General features: G+C 41.9%; 1 protein-coding gene across 3 annotated transcripts in view; it reads left to right on the top strand.

Annotated features, from left to right (window-relative positions):
- The window catches only part of ADARB2 (adenosine deaminase RNA specific B2 (inactive)), a 442,068-nt gene that overhangs the window by 366,253 nt on the left and 57,569 nt on the right, over positions 1-18,246 (top strand). For all 3 annotated transcript variants that reach the window (XR_007772813.1, XM_050942241.1, XM_050942240.1), the window contains one exon: positions 11,874-12,042. Coding sequence is in view for 2 of the 3 variants with exons in the window: in XM_050942241.1 (XP_050798198.1) it covers positions 11,874-12,042 (169 nt within the window). In the remaining variant the exon portion in view is untranslated. The remainder of the gene's footprint in view (positions 1-11,873; positions 12,043-18,246) is intronic.

The following is an 18,246-nucleotide window of genomic DNA, read 5'->3' as shown; positions in this document are numbered from 1 at the left end:
TTTCTGTCTTATTATCTATCCCTTTCTTAATGATTCCCAACATTCTGTTTGCTTTTTTTGACTGCCGCTGCACATTGAGTGGATGTTTTCAGAGAACTATCCACAGTGACTCCAAGATCTCTTTCTTGAGTGGTAATAGCTAAATTAGGCCCATCATTTTATATGTATAGTTGGGATTATTCACTATGATCTGGTCTTTTGTGTACTTTTGCATTACAGTACACCAGGGGTCGGCAACCTTTCAGAAGTGGTGTGCTGAGTCTTCATTTATTCACTCTAATTTAAGGTTTCGCGTGCCGGTAATACATTTTAACATTTTTAGAAGGTCTCTTTCTATAAGTCTATAATATATAACTAAACTTTTATTGTATGTAAAGTAAATAAGGCTTTTAAAATGTTTAAGAAGCTTCATTTAAAATTAAATTAAAATGCAGAGCCCTCCGGACTGGTGGCCAGGACCTGGGCAGTGTGAGTGCCACTGAAAATCAGTTCATTTGCCACCTTCAGCACCCGTGTCATAGGTTGCCTACCCCTGCACTACACAGTGTTTCTCAGACTGGGGCTCCTGACCCAAAAAGGCACGGTAAGCCTACTGTAGGGGAGTCATGGTATTGCCACCCTTATTTATGCTCTGCCTTCAGCGCTGGGTGACCATACAGCAGTGGCTACTGACCAGGCACCCAGTGCTGAAGGCAGCCCCACTGCCAGCAGCAGCGCAGAAGTAAGCATGGCAATCCCATACCATGTCACCTTTACTTTTCTGCTGCTGCTGGCGGTGGCGCTGCCCTCAAATCTGGGTGCCTGATTTGTCAAGGTCCTTTTGAATTTTAAACCTGTCTTCCAAAGTGCTTGTAACCCCTCCCAGCTTGATGTCATCTGCAGATTTCATGGGCATACTTTCTATTCCATTGTCCAAGTCTTTAATTAAAATATTGAATAATACTGGCCTCTGCGGGACCTCATGAGATATGTCCTTCCAATTTGACAGCAAACCATTGATGACTACTCTTTGAGTATGGTCTTTAAATCTGTTGTGCACCCACCTTATCATGATTTAATCTAGACCATATTTTCCTAGTTTGCTTAAGAGAATATCATGTGGAACTGTGTCAAAAAACTTACTAAAATTAAGGTATGTCATATTTACTGCTTCCCTCATCCACTGGGTCAAAAACCCTATTAAATAAGGAAACGAAGTTAGTTTGGCATGATTTGTTCTTGACAAATCCATGCCAATTATTCCTTATAACCCTATTATCCTCCAGGTGCTTACAAACTGATTGTTTAATAAGTTGCTTCAGTATCTTTCTAAGTATTGAAGTTAGGCTGAATGGTCTATAATTCCTTGGGTCCCTCTTGTTCCTCTTTTCAAAAATAGGTAGTATGTTTGCTCTTCTCCAGTCTTCTGGGACCTCTCCTGTCCTCCAAGGGTTCTCAAAGATAATTGCTAATGGCTCTGAGAGTGCATCAGCTAGTTTCTTAAGTGCTCTATGATGAATTTCATCAGACCCTGCCAACTTCAATACATCTAACTTATCTAAATATTCTTTAACTTGTTCTTTCCCTATTTTGGCTTGCATTCCTTCCCTCTGGTTGTTAATACTAATTGTGTCAAGTATCTGGTTATCATTAACCTTTTTAGTGAAGACTGAAGCAAAATAGGCATTAAGCACCTCAGCTTTTTTGATGTTATCAATTATTAGCGCTCCTTCCCCGCTAAGTAGAGGACCCATACTTTCCTTTGGCTTTCTCTTGCTCCTAATGTATTTAAAGAATCTCTTCTTACTGCCTTTTGTGTCCCTTACCAGGTGTAACTCATTTTGTGCCTTAGCCTTTCTGATTTGGTTCCTACATACTTGTGCTGTTCTTTTGTACTTCACCTTATCAATTTGACCACATTTCCTTTTTCTTGTAGGATTCCTTTTTGATTTTCAGATCATTTAATAGTTTGCAGTTGTGCCTTTAATATTGTCTTCTTGAGGAACTGCCAGCTCTCCTGAACTCCTTTTTCCCTTAGATTTTTCTTACCATGGAACTTTACCTGCCAGTTCTCTGAGTTTGTTAAAGTGTACTTGTTTGAAATCCATTATTATTATTCTGCTGCTCTCATTCCTTCCTTTCCTTAGAGTCATGAAATCTCTCATTTCATGATCACTGTCACCCAGATTGCCTTTTACCTTCAGTTTCGCATCAGTTCCTCCCTGTTGATCAGAATGAAGTGTAAAATGGCTGTCCCCCTGGTTACTTCCTCCACTTTCTGGAACAAAAAGTTGTCACCAAAACATTCCAAGAACTTACTGGAAAATTTGTGTTTTGACAAGTTACTTTCCCAACCGATGCCTGGGTCTTGAAAGTCCCCCATTACTCCCAGGTCCTGTGTTTTGGATATTTCTGTTGTTTGTTTTAGAAATGCCTCGTCCACCTTTTTTCCTGATTTGGTGGTCTATAGTAGACCTCCCACTATGACATAACACAGAGACTTTACACATAGACTCTCAACGGGTCTACCTCCCACCTCCTTCTGGACCTCATGTATAATGCAACCCCTCTTCCCTTTTTCCCTGCCTGTCCTTTCTGAACAAGCTATATACACCTCTATACCATTATTCCAGTCATGAGACTTATCCCATCAAGTCTCTGTGATGCCAATTAAATCACAATTTAGCTTATGTACTAATACTTCCAGTTCTCCTTGCATTTGTGTATAGACATTTAAAATGTTAATCAGATTCCCACCCCCCACTGATTACCTTCTTGTTGCTCCTTTGACCCTATTGTCATTTTCCACATCTCTCCTCCCATCCTAAACATCTAGCCCAATGTTAAAGTCACTATTTTTATACTTACCTGTTGGTTTTTGTCATCTGCCCCCAGGGAACCTAGTTTAAAGCCCTCCTCACTAGGTTGGCAAGTTGGTGAATGAAGATGCTTTCCCCCTTCTTGGTCAAGTGGACCCCATTTCTTCCCAAAAGACTTTCTTTCCAGTACAGCATCCCATGGTTGAAGAAGCCAAAGCCCTCCTGTTGACACCTTCTGTCTATTGAAGGACACAGAAAACTGAGGTCCTACACCCTTTGATTTAAGAATAGGTTTACTAACTGCAGTGTAATTGCCCTATTCCACCAGAGGTAATTATTTTCTGGCTTCTAAACCCCCTCTGTAGTTTCAATAGGATACAATTCTTCTTCTTCACTTCCTAAACTTTGGTACAGTGTTTCTTTACACTGTTAAAGGATTGCTGAGCTCAACTTCAAAGAGGCAGCTGCATTTCAATAGTGGTTAAAGAGACCCTGGTATAGCTCTCACCAATCTCACAGGAGTGCTATGGGGCTTAATTTGTGTTTATAAAAGCCACTGCGATCTTCAGATGGAAGGCACTATATAAGCAGAAAGTTGTATTAATTAATGGAATATTTTTGTGTGAGAAAATCAACCCATTACACTTATAGCATGTATATTTTGCATATGTACACACAATAAAGATCCTGTGGGGAAATCTATTTTCTCTCCATGGATACAACCTAGTTTATTATAATTTGTAAGATTTCATTGATTGATATCAGGCTTTGGTAAAAAGCCATGCCCTAGCTCAGTGTTTTTCTCTGAGGTGCTTGTTTCTGATTTTCTCATACATAGTAATACTTCCAACATGGAACCTGTTTATCAAAGTGGGAAGAAAAGGGTGGAGAAACTTTTAAAATGCTGCCCTGTGGAAAGTAAGGACAGATTGAATATAATCCTCAAATTAACATAATTTATCAACAAATTGGAGAGAATTCAGAGAAGGGAAAGACATGATTTAGGGACTGGAGGAATTGATTTACAGCATGAGGGAAGATTAAAAGAATGGAGCTGGCATTTAGTGTATCTATCAATGATATAGCACACACAATCTGCTTGGGGGAAATTCCTTGCAAGATAAGGTCTCACTTGACAAGACATAAATTAGTCAATAGACTCCTGGCCTCTTAGCATACAATATAACATAAAAATACCTAGTCTTTTATACTGTACTTGATGCACAAAATAGCAAAATGCTTTACAGAGAAAATTAGTCATAAACTAGCCAGAAAAGATTGCTTTTAAGGTACAATTGAAAAGGAAAACTGCCCTGACTAACCAAAGTAATTCAGGCACCTGATCCTGCCATTCTGGTACAGCATATAACCCACGGTGAGTATCTGTTATAGATCCCCATCTGTGCCTGATCTGCTGACATGATACAGCCTCAGCTGGAGAGAACTGGTCCTTTAGCACAAGCTATTGTAGCTCATGTTTGTAGCTCTGGAGGTCCCCACTTCATTCCCTGCTGTGTTGGCCAAAATAGCTGCCATCACACAAAGAATCTGTAAATTAGAACTTAATCAAGCTCTATTGGAATCGGGGCAGTTTTCCCATTGACTTCAATGCATGCTGTGTGAAGTCCAGAGAATGTATGTGTCAGAACCCAGAGCCCTGCGACCCAAGTCGAACCTGATGGGACCCAACTAGAAGTGTTGAGTCCAGGTCAGGTCAGGTGGGAAAACAAACAGACCCTCTCAGGCTTAGGTCAGGAGGCCGTCTCTCCACCTGCCTGTGGGATCAGCATATGCACTGCATGCTGCGGTCCGGAATGTGCGTACCTGCTGAGGAGTAGCAGAGCCTCTAACTCCACAGCACATGCAGCATGGAGAGGTGGATGGCAGGAGCAGGACCTGCAGCCACTGGCACACGCAGCTGCCACTGCTCTATCCCCCAACAGGAGCAGAGAAATATCCCTGGGGCAGGAGGGAGCAGCTCATGTTCAAGGGGAGGAGTTGGGGTCAGCAGTGTGCCCTTGTTGCCAAGAAGGCCAATGGTATATTGGGCTGTATTAGTAGGAGCATTGCCAGCAGATCGAGGGAAGTGATTATTCCCCTCTGTTGGCACTGGTGAGGCCACACCTGGAGTACTGCATCCAGTTTTGGTCCCCCGACTACAGAAAGGATGTGAACAAATTGGAGAGAGCCCAGCGGAGGGTAATGAAAATGATTAAGGGGCTGGAGCACATGATTTACGAGGAGATGCTGAGGGAACTGGGGTTATTTAGTCTGCAGAAAAGAAGAGTGAGGGGGGATTTGATAGCAGCAGCATTCAGTTACCTGAAGAGGGGTTCCAAAGAGGATGGAGCTAGGTTGTTCTCAGTGGTGGCAGATGACAGAACAAGAAGCAATGGTCTCAAGTTGCAGTGGGGGAGATCTAGGTTGGATATTAGGAAATAATATTTCACTAGGAGGGTAATGAAGCACTGGGATGGGTTACTTAGGTAGGTGGTGGAATCTCCATTCTTAGAGGTTTTTAAGGCCTGGTTTGACAAAGCCGTCGCTGGGATGAGTTAGTTGGTGTTGGTCCTACTTTGAGCAGGGGATTGGACTAGATGACCTCCTGAGGTCTCTTCTACCCTAATATTCTATGATTCTATGTTCCATGTCAGACTCAAACCCCCTGGGCTCTGGTTTGATCGGCTGGCCTTTTGTCTGGGTTGGGCCTTTCAGAGAAACTGGGCCTGATCCCATGCCTAGGGCATCCAACAGGAATTTTCATAGTGACTGAAAAGGGTGGGGGATCTTTCTGGTTAGAACTTCATTGTGCTCACATAAAGGGTGGAATCTTGGCCTCACTAGAGTCAAAGGCAAAATTCCCGTTGACACCATCAAGGCCAGGATCTTACTCATGGCCTGATCCTCACAAGTTCTGACGACAGCATCCATTGAAGTTGTGAGTTTCTGTCACCACTCATCACCTTACTAGGCTGGGCCTGTGCTCAAGCTGGGGGACTCATTTGCAAATATATTTTACCAATAATTTACCCACTAATTTTTACATATAATATTTTGAATCAAACATTTGGCAAATTCTTTCCCCCTTCACCCAGCTACCATTGTGAAAAGAGTTGAATCCATTTTTCAGCCCACATGCTGACACAGCTCTCCTATTTCCTTTCCCCTGCTTCATTTCCTTTTTAAATTGAAAACTATTAGGAGCATTTAGGCAAATAATAGAGACCTAAGTGTCGGCGCCTCTTATAAATTGCTCACTAGTTACTTTTGCCCTAATGTCTTCTCAAATGTTATTTCATGCCAGGCTGTGAAGGGAAGAAATGCTTGAAGAACTCTGACAGTTGATGGGTCAGGAGTCAAGGTCATAATATAGAAGTTCATTTCATCTGATTTTTCAAATGATCTGACTGTAGGGTTAGCAATGGTTGGCATCTTTAATCTGGACCTGGTCTAGGTGTACAACTGCTAAAAGCGTACATGTTTAGTTTTTAATTGAGGATGTTCTCTTAGCTTGTTTCCCATCAGCAAAGATGTGGACTCTTTTCAAGAGCTATATCTTCCTGTCCAGAGAGCTCTGTGTGTGCATCTCTCAGAGCTGAGAGAAGTAGAAATAAAGCAGAATTGAAGAAATAATACTAATGAAAATGTTTGTGGAACATTCATTTGAATAAATATCACAGATTCATTATGAAAATATTTGATACCCTTTTTGGCTGGTTTTCCACAAACATTCATAGGAGTGATTGGGATGGGGGAGGAATAGAACCTGAGGCTACCCTCTAAGGCAGCGTTTATCAAACTGTGGGCCCAAAGTGATTCACAACTCCATTTTAATAGGGTCTCCAGGGCTGGCTTAGACTTGCAGGTGGTCAGGACCGAAGCTGGAGCCCCACCACCCGGGGCCGAAGCCAAAGCCCAAAGCCAAAGCCTCAGGGCTTCAGCCCTGGGTGATGGGGCTCAGGTTATAGGCTCCCTGCCTGGGGCTGAAGCCCTTGGATTTCCTTTGGCCCCCCCGCCCAGGGTGGTGGGGCTCAGGTGGATTCAGGCTTCCCCCCTGCTGGGATCATGTAGTAATTTTTGTTGTCAGAAAGGGGTGCTGGTGCAATGAAGTTTGAGTACCCCTGCTGTAAGGGAACCCTAAAGAGCTATTACACCAGCATGGGATCGTCAGATTGTGCCACACATCCGCTCCACCTCTTTACAATCCCCACCCATTCTCTGTACTGCTACCATCAGGGGGTGGTGGCAAATAGCCAGTGATGCCAGCTCTGTGCTACCCAAGGATTCCACCACACTCTGTGCCTCTATTTTCCTATAAGTAAAATGGGGATAATAATGTCTCTTTGTTCTGCTGCATGTTTGGAGGTTAGATTAATGAACCTTTACAAAACACTTTGAGATTATCAGGTAGAAGGCACTATAGAAATGCCAAGTATTATTTAAGTGAGAACAAATACAGAGGCGGTAAATAACAATTAATAATTAATGTTGATTGTTTACCAAAATTTTTAGCTAGAAGGCCCAAGCTAACTATACTGCAAAATCGACAAATATTGGCTAAGCTATACAGAAGTGTCTCTCCAGTCTCAATCATTGGCACCAAAAATTTAGGTTCAGCAGCTGAAAATACTACACAGAATAACAATGTGACAAGTCTTTCCTCCGTTAGAATGTAAATGTGACGTCACCAAAGGGCAACCAATATTGTATTTGTAAACAAGTTCACCTTGTGTTCATGGAAAGCTATATCAAGGGAATGACTTTCTGTTTCTATCCATATACATAATAAAGCATGCAAGAGAAGGATTCATTTGCATACATGCTCCTGAACGCATCAGGCACCTGTCAGATTGTCAAAAGTTTTTTTCATTATGCCGGATTCCCTCACACGTGGTGTTCAGCAGTGGTACATTGGTCACAGAGCGCTATCCCCATTTGGCTCCTCACTGATGTGTGGCTATTTCAGTGCTAATGCATAAGTCATGTACATCTGTGTTTCTGGGTGTCTTGGTGCTGCAACGTGAGTGAGGAGCATGGGTACTATTTCCACTCATTGGGAATAAGACACGTTGGAAGATCACTACATCTCTAACAATGCACAAGGCCAATTTTGTGGGATCTTGGAAGCCAGCTCCTCTAGGAAAGGTCCACAGTCATCTTGATGTCCTTGATACTTGTGATACTTGATATTTGTTTACTTTGTGACAGCAACATGGGCATATGTGTGGGTCTGTGAAGGCATATCACCACACCGAGTGGACAAGTATGTCCATTTCTGTGGAGACTTCGGAGCAGTATCTAATTCACCCAAGGATGAAAAGTTTCCTTAATATCAACAGTGGCCCTGATATTGTTATGTGGGAGGGTGTTGGTGGCCAGCGAGCATGTTTCTGATCTACATTCATCAGAGACCTCATAGAAGTTGATGGATACGCCAGTCACTTCTTATTCAGACTAAATGGAAGAAGCAGTTAAACTCCTTTGTGGAGTAAGGTAACTAAAAGAACAGAAGCCCCTGCCCAAGGCACTGGGTCCCATGTGAAGGCCTAAGCAAGAAAAAGAAAGAATATAAAGGCTTCCCTGAGACTGATTGCAAACACAGGGACTGGGGCATTGATTGGTGGGGCTGTGTGTGTCAGAAGGTAAAAGGAAGCAGAAAGTCAGGAGAAAGTGAGAAAAGCAGCTGATAGCATTGCCCTAAAAGGGAGCAGAGTTAGACCTCCATGGGAGTGGTTAGGAGCAGACTTGAATTTCAAGAAAATTGCCTGGCTACAGTCAGAGACAGAACAATGGACTAGATGGACCATGGATCTGAAACAATAGGGCAATTCCTTAACTGTGACATGAGTGCCCCCATTTGGAGAGTTGAGGTCAAAGTTGTAATGTACATACTGCAAATATCCCTTTTTGTAGCATGGAAGCCACGTCTCTGTATCAATTTTTTATCAAAAATAACAATAAAAACAAACACAAATATTTGTTAATTCTTTCTCTTCACTGCATTTTCCAACATCTCTCCTGTGCCTCTCTCTTTTAGCTTGTGAAAAAATTGTCTCATATTTCCAAACACTTTGTCATTAGACTCGAAACTACAGTAACAATATTAATTGATAATCACAACACAGATAAATCAACTTCCACAATGATGTGCACTTTGCAGTTACTGTCTATAGCACCTTCCATCTGAGGATCACAAAGTGCTTTAGAAACCACAGTGAGTTAAGCAACTGGGAAGTAGTTTTGCCATTTTACGAACTGGGAAACTGAGCAACAGAGAAGTAAAGTTTATACAGGAAGTCTGTGGCAGAGCCAAAACTGCAACCCAGGTCATCTCCTGAGTCCCAGTCCTGTGCTTTAACCCTTTTATCTTATCTGCAACTTACTGCTGCTTATCTTATATCCAACCCAGGGGTCTTATGGGAGAACATGTCCCTAAGAAGCATGCTTCTAATCCAGAAAATCATTGCATTTTCTTGTTTGTTTCACTGCTCAATAGATTTCAACATACAAATAAGTAGCTGACTATATAAGATGAATCTCAAAACTTATCACACCTAAAGAAGGTCACAAAAAGGAGACCAAAGCAAATGTGCATACAGAACAGTATGCATTCTCCAGCAAAGTGTTTCAAAGACAGAAGCACTTGGCCTGCGGTAAGACTGTTTCCATTCACAGCACAGATATATTTGACCCGAGGCTCCCTGTCTTAATCACAACTCTGTTAAATCTTAATGTTTTGGATTGCTGTGCCCTGTGTGTATATATAGTAAATGTTTACAACTGTCAAACATGGATTAAAGTTCTTGGGATACTTGACCAAGCCTTGGTGATATCTCATTTGACCAGAACACATTCTTTAGAGGTAGATTTATTGTTGCCTTGTTTTCTCTGTCAGTCAAAAGGGGCATGTTCTGTAAAGTTCACTGCAATCACTTAAGTGGGCATTGGTTCAATGCATTTTTAAACTGTTCTCCCCAGGCTGTACTGGAGAATAACACTCCTGTCCTGGAGAACAACATTTTAGGGGTTGTCATAAACAGATAGCTAAGGGTTAATGTCTCTTTCACCTGGAAAGGAGTAACCTGAAACACTTGACCAGAGGACCAATCAGGAAACAAGACTTTTTCAAATCTGGGTGGAGGGAAGTTTTTGTGTATGAGTTCTTTGTTCTTTGTCTTCTGTCTGACCCTCTCAGCTCCGAGAGTGATCTTTCTGTCTCCTGGCTTTCTAATCTTCTGTTTCCAAGTTGTAAGTACAAAAATAGTAAGACAATAAGGTGTATATTGTTTTCTTTTGTATTTACATGTGTGTAGTTGCTGGAATGTTTTGAATTGTATTCTTTTTGAATAAGGCTGTTTATTCATTTTTCTTTTAAGCAATTGACCCTGTATTTGTCACCTTAATACAGAGAGACCATTTTTATGTCCTTTTCTTTCTTTTTATATAAAGCTTTCTTTTTAAGACCTGTTGGAGTTTTTCTTTAGTGGGGACTCCAGGTAATTGAGTCTGCAACTCACCAGGGAATTGGTGGGAGGAAGAAGTCAGGGGGGAAAATCTCTTTCTGTTAGATTTATTAACCTGACTTTGCATACCCTCTGGATGAGGGAGGAAGAGGAGAGATTAGCTGTCTCTCGGTACTTGTGTTTTCCAGGACTGGAAATAGGGAGGGTGGAGTCCCTCTGTTTAGATTCACTGAGCTTGCTTCTGTATATCTCTCCAGGAACCCAGGGAGGGAACACCTGGAGGGGGGAAGGGAAATGGTTTATTCCCCTTTGTTGTGAGACTCAAGGAATTTGGGTCTTGGGGTCCCCAGGGAAGGTTGTTGGGGGGACCAGAGTGCCCCAAAACACTCTAATTTTTTGGGTGGTGGCAGCTTTACCAGGTCCAAGCCAGTAACTAAGCTTGGAGGTTTTCATGCTAACACCCATATTTTGGACGCTAAGGTCCAAATCTGGGAAAAATGTTATGACATGGTGTGCAGCGTTGTGGGATAGATAGAATCCAGAAGCCAGTAGGAATATTATATTTTTCTTTTCTCTGCTAGGGGCTTTTAAGCAGAGAGGGTTTGGTTTTAAAAGGAACCAGAGAGAATTTTTTTTTCTGTTCTCTCCTGGCAGTAGCTTGCATATTAAGCAAGGAACCATTAAGCGGTGACAAACGGGTCTTTTGTCAGACAATATGACTCCCATTGACAGTCAAGTTCCAAAAAAGTCTTGTTTCCTGATTGGTCCTCTGGTCAGGTGTTTCAGGTTACTCCTTTCCAGGTGAAAGAGACATTAACCCTTAGCTATCTGTTTATGACAGGGGTGAAACCCGGCTCCATTGAAGTCAACAGGAGTTTTGCCATCAACTTCCATGGGGCTAGGATTTCACCTCATAGATCTACAAGTTGTGGCTATTTTTAACAAAAAAGGAGTGATCACAGCTTCCCTCTCCTTTAATATTGAGAGGAGCCCATGGAGATTGTAGTAGATCCCAAACAACAACGTTCCATCTAAGTCTGAGCAGAGACTCCATTTCAAAATCCTGTGGGTCTCAATATTGGAAGCACTGATGTAGAGGTGCATGTGGAAGGAAACCAGACAAAAAGTAGGATCTCTTTGTTCTCTGATATTTTTAAAGAAGAGAAGCTCCAGAAGTGTTACTTGCATTTTATTTAGCACTTCCAGTACACTAGTGATGAAAGCTAACATTATAGGGAGTGTGTGTTCCCATCAGAAAATGTCTTCAGCAGCTCATAAAACCCCAACCATTTATCAGCACTGCGGGAGAGCTTTATTACCTACTTACAGCATGTGCTTTTCTATGATGTAGTTATTGATTTAACAAGTAAACTTTGTGGCAAGATTTTATTCAGGAATTAGCAGTGCAGACTGAAATAGAGCCTGTATTATTCTAATAGCACTGAGATGTGAGGGTACTGCATATTCCAAAAGCCATATAATCATTTTCATCAGCATCCCATTAGGGCTGTCTCAGCTGCCACATCAAAATGGGGGCTGCAAGAACTTTAACAATTACGATGTCTCGCTAACCCTCAGGCAAGTTACAACTCTTTTGTTTTCCTTTCTGCAGGCTTGGACATCAGGCAGGCTCAGGTTATTGTGCTGTCATCGGGTACCAAATGTATAAACGGAGAATACATTAACGATCAAGGGCGCGTGGTCAACGACTGCCATGCAGAAATTCTGGCAAGGAGAGCATTTGTTTATTTCCTTTATTCTCAGCTGGAGCTACACCTAAGGTAAACTGAATTTTGTTGATGCCTGGGAAATATATGGTCTTCTGTGGAACAGATCTGTCCTCTAGATGCCTGACTATACGTCATTGTTTATGAGTCTTTAGCTGATGAGTGGCCAATATACTCTACCAAAGAAAGCAGAGTTAGATAGTCTATTGTTTTGGGTTATGAGCTCTTTCATTCCAACTGATTTTCCTTCAGCAGCTATTAGATATGAATCATAAAGTCAAGTTTTATGAAGTCTGATGATTTTCTGCAAATTCTTTAACCACAGGCCTAATAATAACCCTCGCTGGTCAGAGATTCTTATTACAGGCATTTTCCTTCCTTGCTGAAGCTGAGTTACCTCAAGAAAGTGATTTACGTCTCTCTCTCTCTCTCTCACACACACACACACACACACACACACACACACACACACACACACACACACACACACACATTTGAACTATATTGATCATTAATGCATTCATTAGCTCACTAGAGAGCCACTGCCTGTTAACAATATAGCAGACCTGCTATGAAAGAACTACCAGTAGATATTATTGCTCCTTCTTTGTTTTGTTAAAAATGTCATAGCAGGGAAAGTTACTGGAAATGATTCTGATGTGGATGCTTCTTTGTTGCTAGTGTCTTCAGCCTTTCCCTTGCAGTTGATATTTAGATTATTCATTTTTATAGTCATTAATTATCCATTCCTATTTCTTAACAAGTTCCCTTCTACTGCCACAACAATACCAACCTCAGCCTTGGTGGCATCCTTGTCTAATTCTTCTACACTTCCCTGGGTGCCTGGATCACCCTTTCTGAGCTGATCTGTAAGACCCTACTTTCTCCACGTCTCTGCTCTGGACTGACTCTTTTGCATTTTGGTAATTCCTAGAACCCTCAATGTGGGCTCATGGCCCCATTGTGCTAAGTGTTATCCACGGGTGTATCTAGCAAGATGCCTACAAGAAACTAACAAATAAGGAGCTGAAGCTGTGGGTGGGTAGCGTATATTTTTATCACAAAGCTCCAAAGAAACAACAACAAAAACTCTCTGTTGTAAGTTGTACCCTCCATTTTTTGTGTTCACAGGCCCTTATCCAAAGCCTATTAAAGTCAATAGAAAAACTCCCATTGACTTCAAAGGGCTTTGGATTAGGCCCCGAAAACTAAAGCATTTCTGAGGGTATGTCTACACTACCCACCAGATCAGCGGGCGGTGATCAATCCAGTGGGGGTTGATTTATTGGGTCTAGTCTTGTCTAGTCAGTCTCCTGAGCACTCTCCCATCAACTCCTGTACTCCAGTGCCACGAGAGGCGCAGGCAGAGTTGACGGGGGAGTGGCAGCAGTCGACTCACCACAGTGAAGACACCATTGTGAGTAGGTGTAAGTACGTCTACTTCAGCTACGTTATTTACGTAGATGAAGTTGCGTAACTTAGATTGATTACCCTCCCCCCAAGTGTAGACCAGGCCTGAGATGAAACTGTGTCTTCCTGCACACGTGGGAGAGCACCTGTCACATTGTGGGGACAACCATAATAGTCATAATAATATTAGTAAATTTTCACTTCTAGCTACGAGGAGAAGATGTTAAATAGATGAGGATGGTCTAACGCTGTAGGGGAGACAGACAAGACCCTTGAGGGGTTTAATCACAAGTAGCATTCTCTCTCCTTCACTCTGTATTGTTTTCATTTCAAGTTTACATTAAATTATTATGTTTTCAGTAGTTAGCAACCGCAGTACTTGCTTTATATTGAAAGCTGTACCTGTGTCTCTTGGCTTATAAATGCTACCACCATATTTTAAGATATTGTATTGATCCACCTTCGTAGCACATTCGGTTATATTATATTATTTCGATTGATGTTACTTTTTTTGTAAAAAGAATTCTAAGTGCAACACAAACTCTGCTTATGGCAACTTCTTCAAATGTTTCTGTTCAGGAAAGAACCAAAACCGCTTCTCCCCTGACCTGTACACACATACAAAAAAAACATCAAAAATGGTGAAATCCCAACACCTTTGAAACACAGAGCTGAAAATATTGTAGAGTCAGGTTCTGCTCCCTTGCTATCCATGTATAAATCAAATAATCCTTTTATATGTAAGAATAATATGAATATATATAATCTTGTTACATACTCTTCATGCCAAATGTTCATTATTATATTAAGGAAATGCCAAGCTATCATCAGGAGCTTTGTCACAAGTCAAGAAACTGTGGATGTTCAAGTGAAATCCTAAGTGGGTTTTTGTAACAACTTCTACACTTTGAACTAAATGTTGCTCCCTCTTCTACTGGTGTGGAGGTTCTCCTGGCAGACAAACCCGATGTGATTCTCTTTGCACAGCTTAGGGAAGAGGTTGTGGAGGAGGGGGATGTACAGAGGGTCTATATGCCATATGCAGAGCTCAGCTCAGGAATGATTCCCTGCACCCCATTCATGGGCAGACTAGACAAGACAGATGATTCTCTGCTGCATAAATGCTCCCATCCTTCCCTATGGAAAGGACACGTTAGTGTTTTGATGGCGACCCTACAATCTTCGTCACCATCTGTCCATCACCCAGCCCAGCTACTCAATTTTGTCTATGAAGGCTGGACTTCACCAATGGTGAATTTATTTTATGAGTTTTTAACAGTGCTCTGTTTTCTTAATAATGGGACCTGATCCTTAGTAGAAGTAAATTGACATAACTCCATTGACTTCAATGGGACTTTAACACATGCTTAAGTGCTTTGCAGACTCAGATTTTTATCTAATAGTCTGTAGACGGGCTTCAAAAAAGCAGGCACTGGGATGCATGAGGAAGCAACAATAGGGATGGAAGAGGAATAGATAAATGAACAAGGACACTGTACTGTCTTCTATATTTGATACAACTACAAAATTATAAAAATGATTCAAATTACAAGTACAAAATTTTAATTCCTCTTGTTTTTGACATTAGAAATACCAGTTCTGTTTGTTGTCTTTTGTGGTTGTTGAGGTTTTTGATGATTAAAGGCCTGGAATGGGAGCTTTCTCATTTCTCAAGTGAAGAGATAGGCATGTTGAATGTTTCACAAACAGAACTTTTCTCTCTAAGTTTGTCAGCAGTTTGAATTAAATAGATGTTACAAAAATTCTTGGCTGGTCAGATTTATTTTATTTGTGACAGTCACAATCCCACTAATTCTCTAGATGTCTATGAAAAGACTAGACTTTTCCAATGTAAAAATAAAAAGCAACAAAAAAAACTTTTTGGATGCCTTCTTTATACATTATAAAGAATGAAGAAAGGCTACAAACACTGTTTTATACCAGTGAACTGCATTGACTTCAGTTGAGTTACTTCTGATTTACACTGGTTTGTGAGAAGGAGAATCAGGGTCTATATTTTCATTCTTTACAGATCATCCTTAATAAAACTATTATCTGCCTGTTGAAAACATTGGTATGGCATAGTGATCTTGCTAGTAAAAAGGCTTTGCAGTTCCCAGGGAGATAAGCTGCACTGGGAGCTAATGCATTTTCAGCCAATCAGATTGCAGCCTCTGTCCAAACCATACTTTAGTTTATACGTGATGAAGCATGTAGTAATTTTCATCCAATCAAATGAAATTAGCTGCAATAAAACCAGCCACTTGGCCATAAATTTAACTCATACCTTGTTTTCATCCCAGTGGTCTCTTAATGGACTTGACTGCTTTTCTGTTAAGCTTGCTGTTAAGGTACCTGTGGGAGACCATACACATTTATACGCTGTAATTGGTCTGCAGACTTCCCTTACCTACATTTCACAAGCATTGTTTGCCCAAAAATAACTCCTGTAATTTTTTCAGAGAGTAAGAACCTGATTCAGCAAAGTATTTAACATCTGCTTAACCTTAAGAACATGCTTAAATCCCTTTGAAGTCAGCTTTAAGAACATGTTTAAGTGTCCTGCTGAATAAGGACAGGCTTAAGCACATATTTAGAGTTAAGAACATTCTTTTGAATCAGGGCCTAAACATTGAAAATAGGAACCCCTACCTGTGTGTCAAAATTCCCAACTTCTGCTATTTTGCTGCCAGGACCGGCTCTAGCCATTTCGCCGCCCCAAGCACGGCAGCACGCTGCGGGGGGCGCTGTGCTGCTCGCCGGTCCCGCGGCTCCAGTGAACCTCCTGAAGATGTCCCTGAGGAGGGTCCGCTGGTCCCGCGGTTCTGGTGGAGCATCTGCAGGCACGCCTGCGGGAGGTCCACCGGAGCCGCCTGCCACCCTCCCAGCAACCGGCAGAGCGCCCCCCTGCAGCATGCTGCCCCAAGCACGTGCTTGGCGCGCTGGGGCCTGGACCTGGCCCTGTTTGCTGCTACCAATTCTGCTCACCTGCAGGCCTTCCTTCACATCCCAAATACTATACATGAAAGAAAGAGAGTGCATAACAGTGAAATGCATAGGAATAGAGTCTACCTTTTAGCCACTACCTGCACTGGAACTGTTGTACTGATAGCAGAACCTGAAGTCATGATGCTTGTGCCAATACAATGGAATTCATTCTTTCCTGTGTAGTTATCTGTGCCTGTGCAAAGTAGGTGTAAATCACATGCTGACTTAGTAATATTTTAAACCCTCTGTGCACTCACACTACACAGGTGTAAATGACTATGCCAGGGGCTAGGTAATAGGGAATCTGGCCCAATGTCTCTGGGAGAAGAAGTGCATTTGACAAGGTAAACTGTTCTCCCACTGTCCCATTCTTATGAGCATCACTTTTGGCTCTGGAAACCCCTCGTCCTAGCACACTGAGAGCACAAGGATAAACCTGCACCTGGACCCAACACAAGTATGCATGGTGCCCAGGGAATCCACCCCAGTCATTCTGCTCCCAGTTTTCATTAAAAAGAGAATCATAGTTGTCTCAGTATTAGAGATGCTCACCTACGATGCAGGGAAAGATCTGAGTTCAAGATCAACCGTAGAAATACGACCCCACAGGCTGGTTAGGAGCCTGGAGATAATAATGCTTTCAGAATCCTGGAGCAAGACCCAAGCTGCACTGCCCTCCAGCTCTGCTGACTATTTTTAAAGCAGCTATATATCTCCCATTAGCCACAGACACTTTTAGACACTCAGAGAATTGAAGAGGAATAGGGTTAATCAGTGAAAAATAATAGAACAGGGTGAGTGATGATGAACTCACTTAATCCAGCCCAGTAAAGGACTATTCCAACATACCTACTATCCTACCTAGCAACCTAACAACTATTTCTAAGTTGCATCTGAAGAAGTGAGCTGTAGTTTACCAAAGCTCATGCTGAAATAAATTAGTTAGTCTCTAAGGTGCCACAAGTACTCCTGTTCTTTTTGTTTCTAAGTAGCACAAGCTTTCTTCCCCCACCTCCAGTTTTACATAATAATAGCAGGCATTAAGACTGTTCTGCTCTGCAGTCTCACAGCTGATTTTGTAGTGAATTATTTAAAGGCAACAGTGATTTCTCTGAAGTCCAAGCAGCAGGTCTTATAGGTATTTTATTATTTCAGGTGTTTCTATCAGGGCGATAATGTAATTAGTGTGGTTGGGAATTCCATCAAAGCAGGAAGAAAAATGAGAGTGCTGCATGTGGCAGTCTCTCCTCAGGAAACCTTGTGGTTCACTTTTCCTACAGGCAAGGTAATGTGCCTGTAAATTTCATCTGACAGAAAACGTATCATAGCCTCCAAAACTGACAAAACAACCAAACCATGGAAGAATGACAGCCATACAGCTCTAATGGTGCACAGATTGCACTGGGAAAAAAACAAGCAGGCCCAGCAAGGAACAATCCTGCTCCCATCTTGGGGAAAAAAAGCATCCCAGTTACACCAACCATAGGCAGAGCAGCAGAACTACCCTGCACAAAAAGATTGCCCATATTTCAGATTAGATGGGCAGAAATCCTGTTCCATGTAGGAGAATCTTCCACATACACACCCGGTTCTGGTCTCAGATATGCATACAAACTACCCATTGACTTCACTGGGTATATCTGAGGGCAGAGGTGCAATCACAGTGTGAGAGGCTTGTCATTTCTCAGCTACACTAATCACATTATCAGCCTAAACATTATAATCTTCATCGCTAAAAGGTGTTTGATCCTATTGTCTGTCAAAAAAAATCACTGCCTTCAAACAATCCAAAGGGAAATCACCTGGGATGCTGCACAGGAAAACAGCCATAAAACCTGCTCTTGTTTTAAACCACATTAG

The sequence above is a fragment of the Gopherus flavomarginatus genome, chromosome 2 (assembly GCF_025201925.1).
Source record: "Gopherus flavomarginatus isolate rGopFla2 chromosome 2, rGopFla2.mat.asm, whole genome shotgun sequence".
Lineage (NCBI taxonomy): Eukaryota > Metazoa > Chordata > Testudines > Testudinidae > Gopherus > Gopherus flavomarginatus.
Note: the sequence above shows the minus strand (reverse complement) of the source record. Positions and strands in the feature narration are given on the sequence as shown.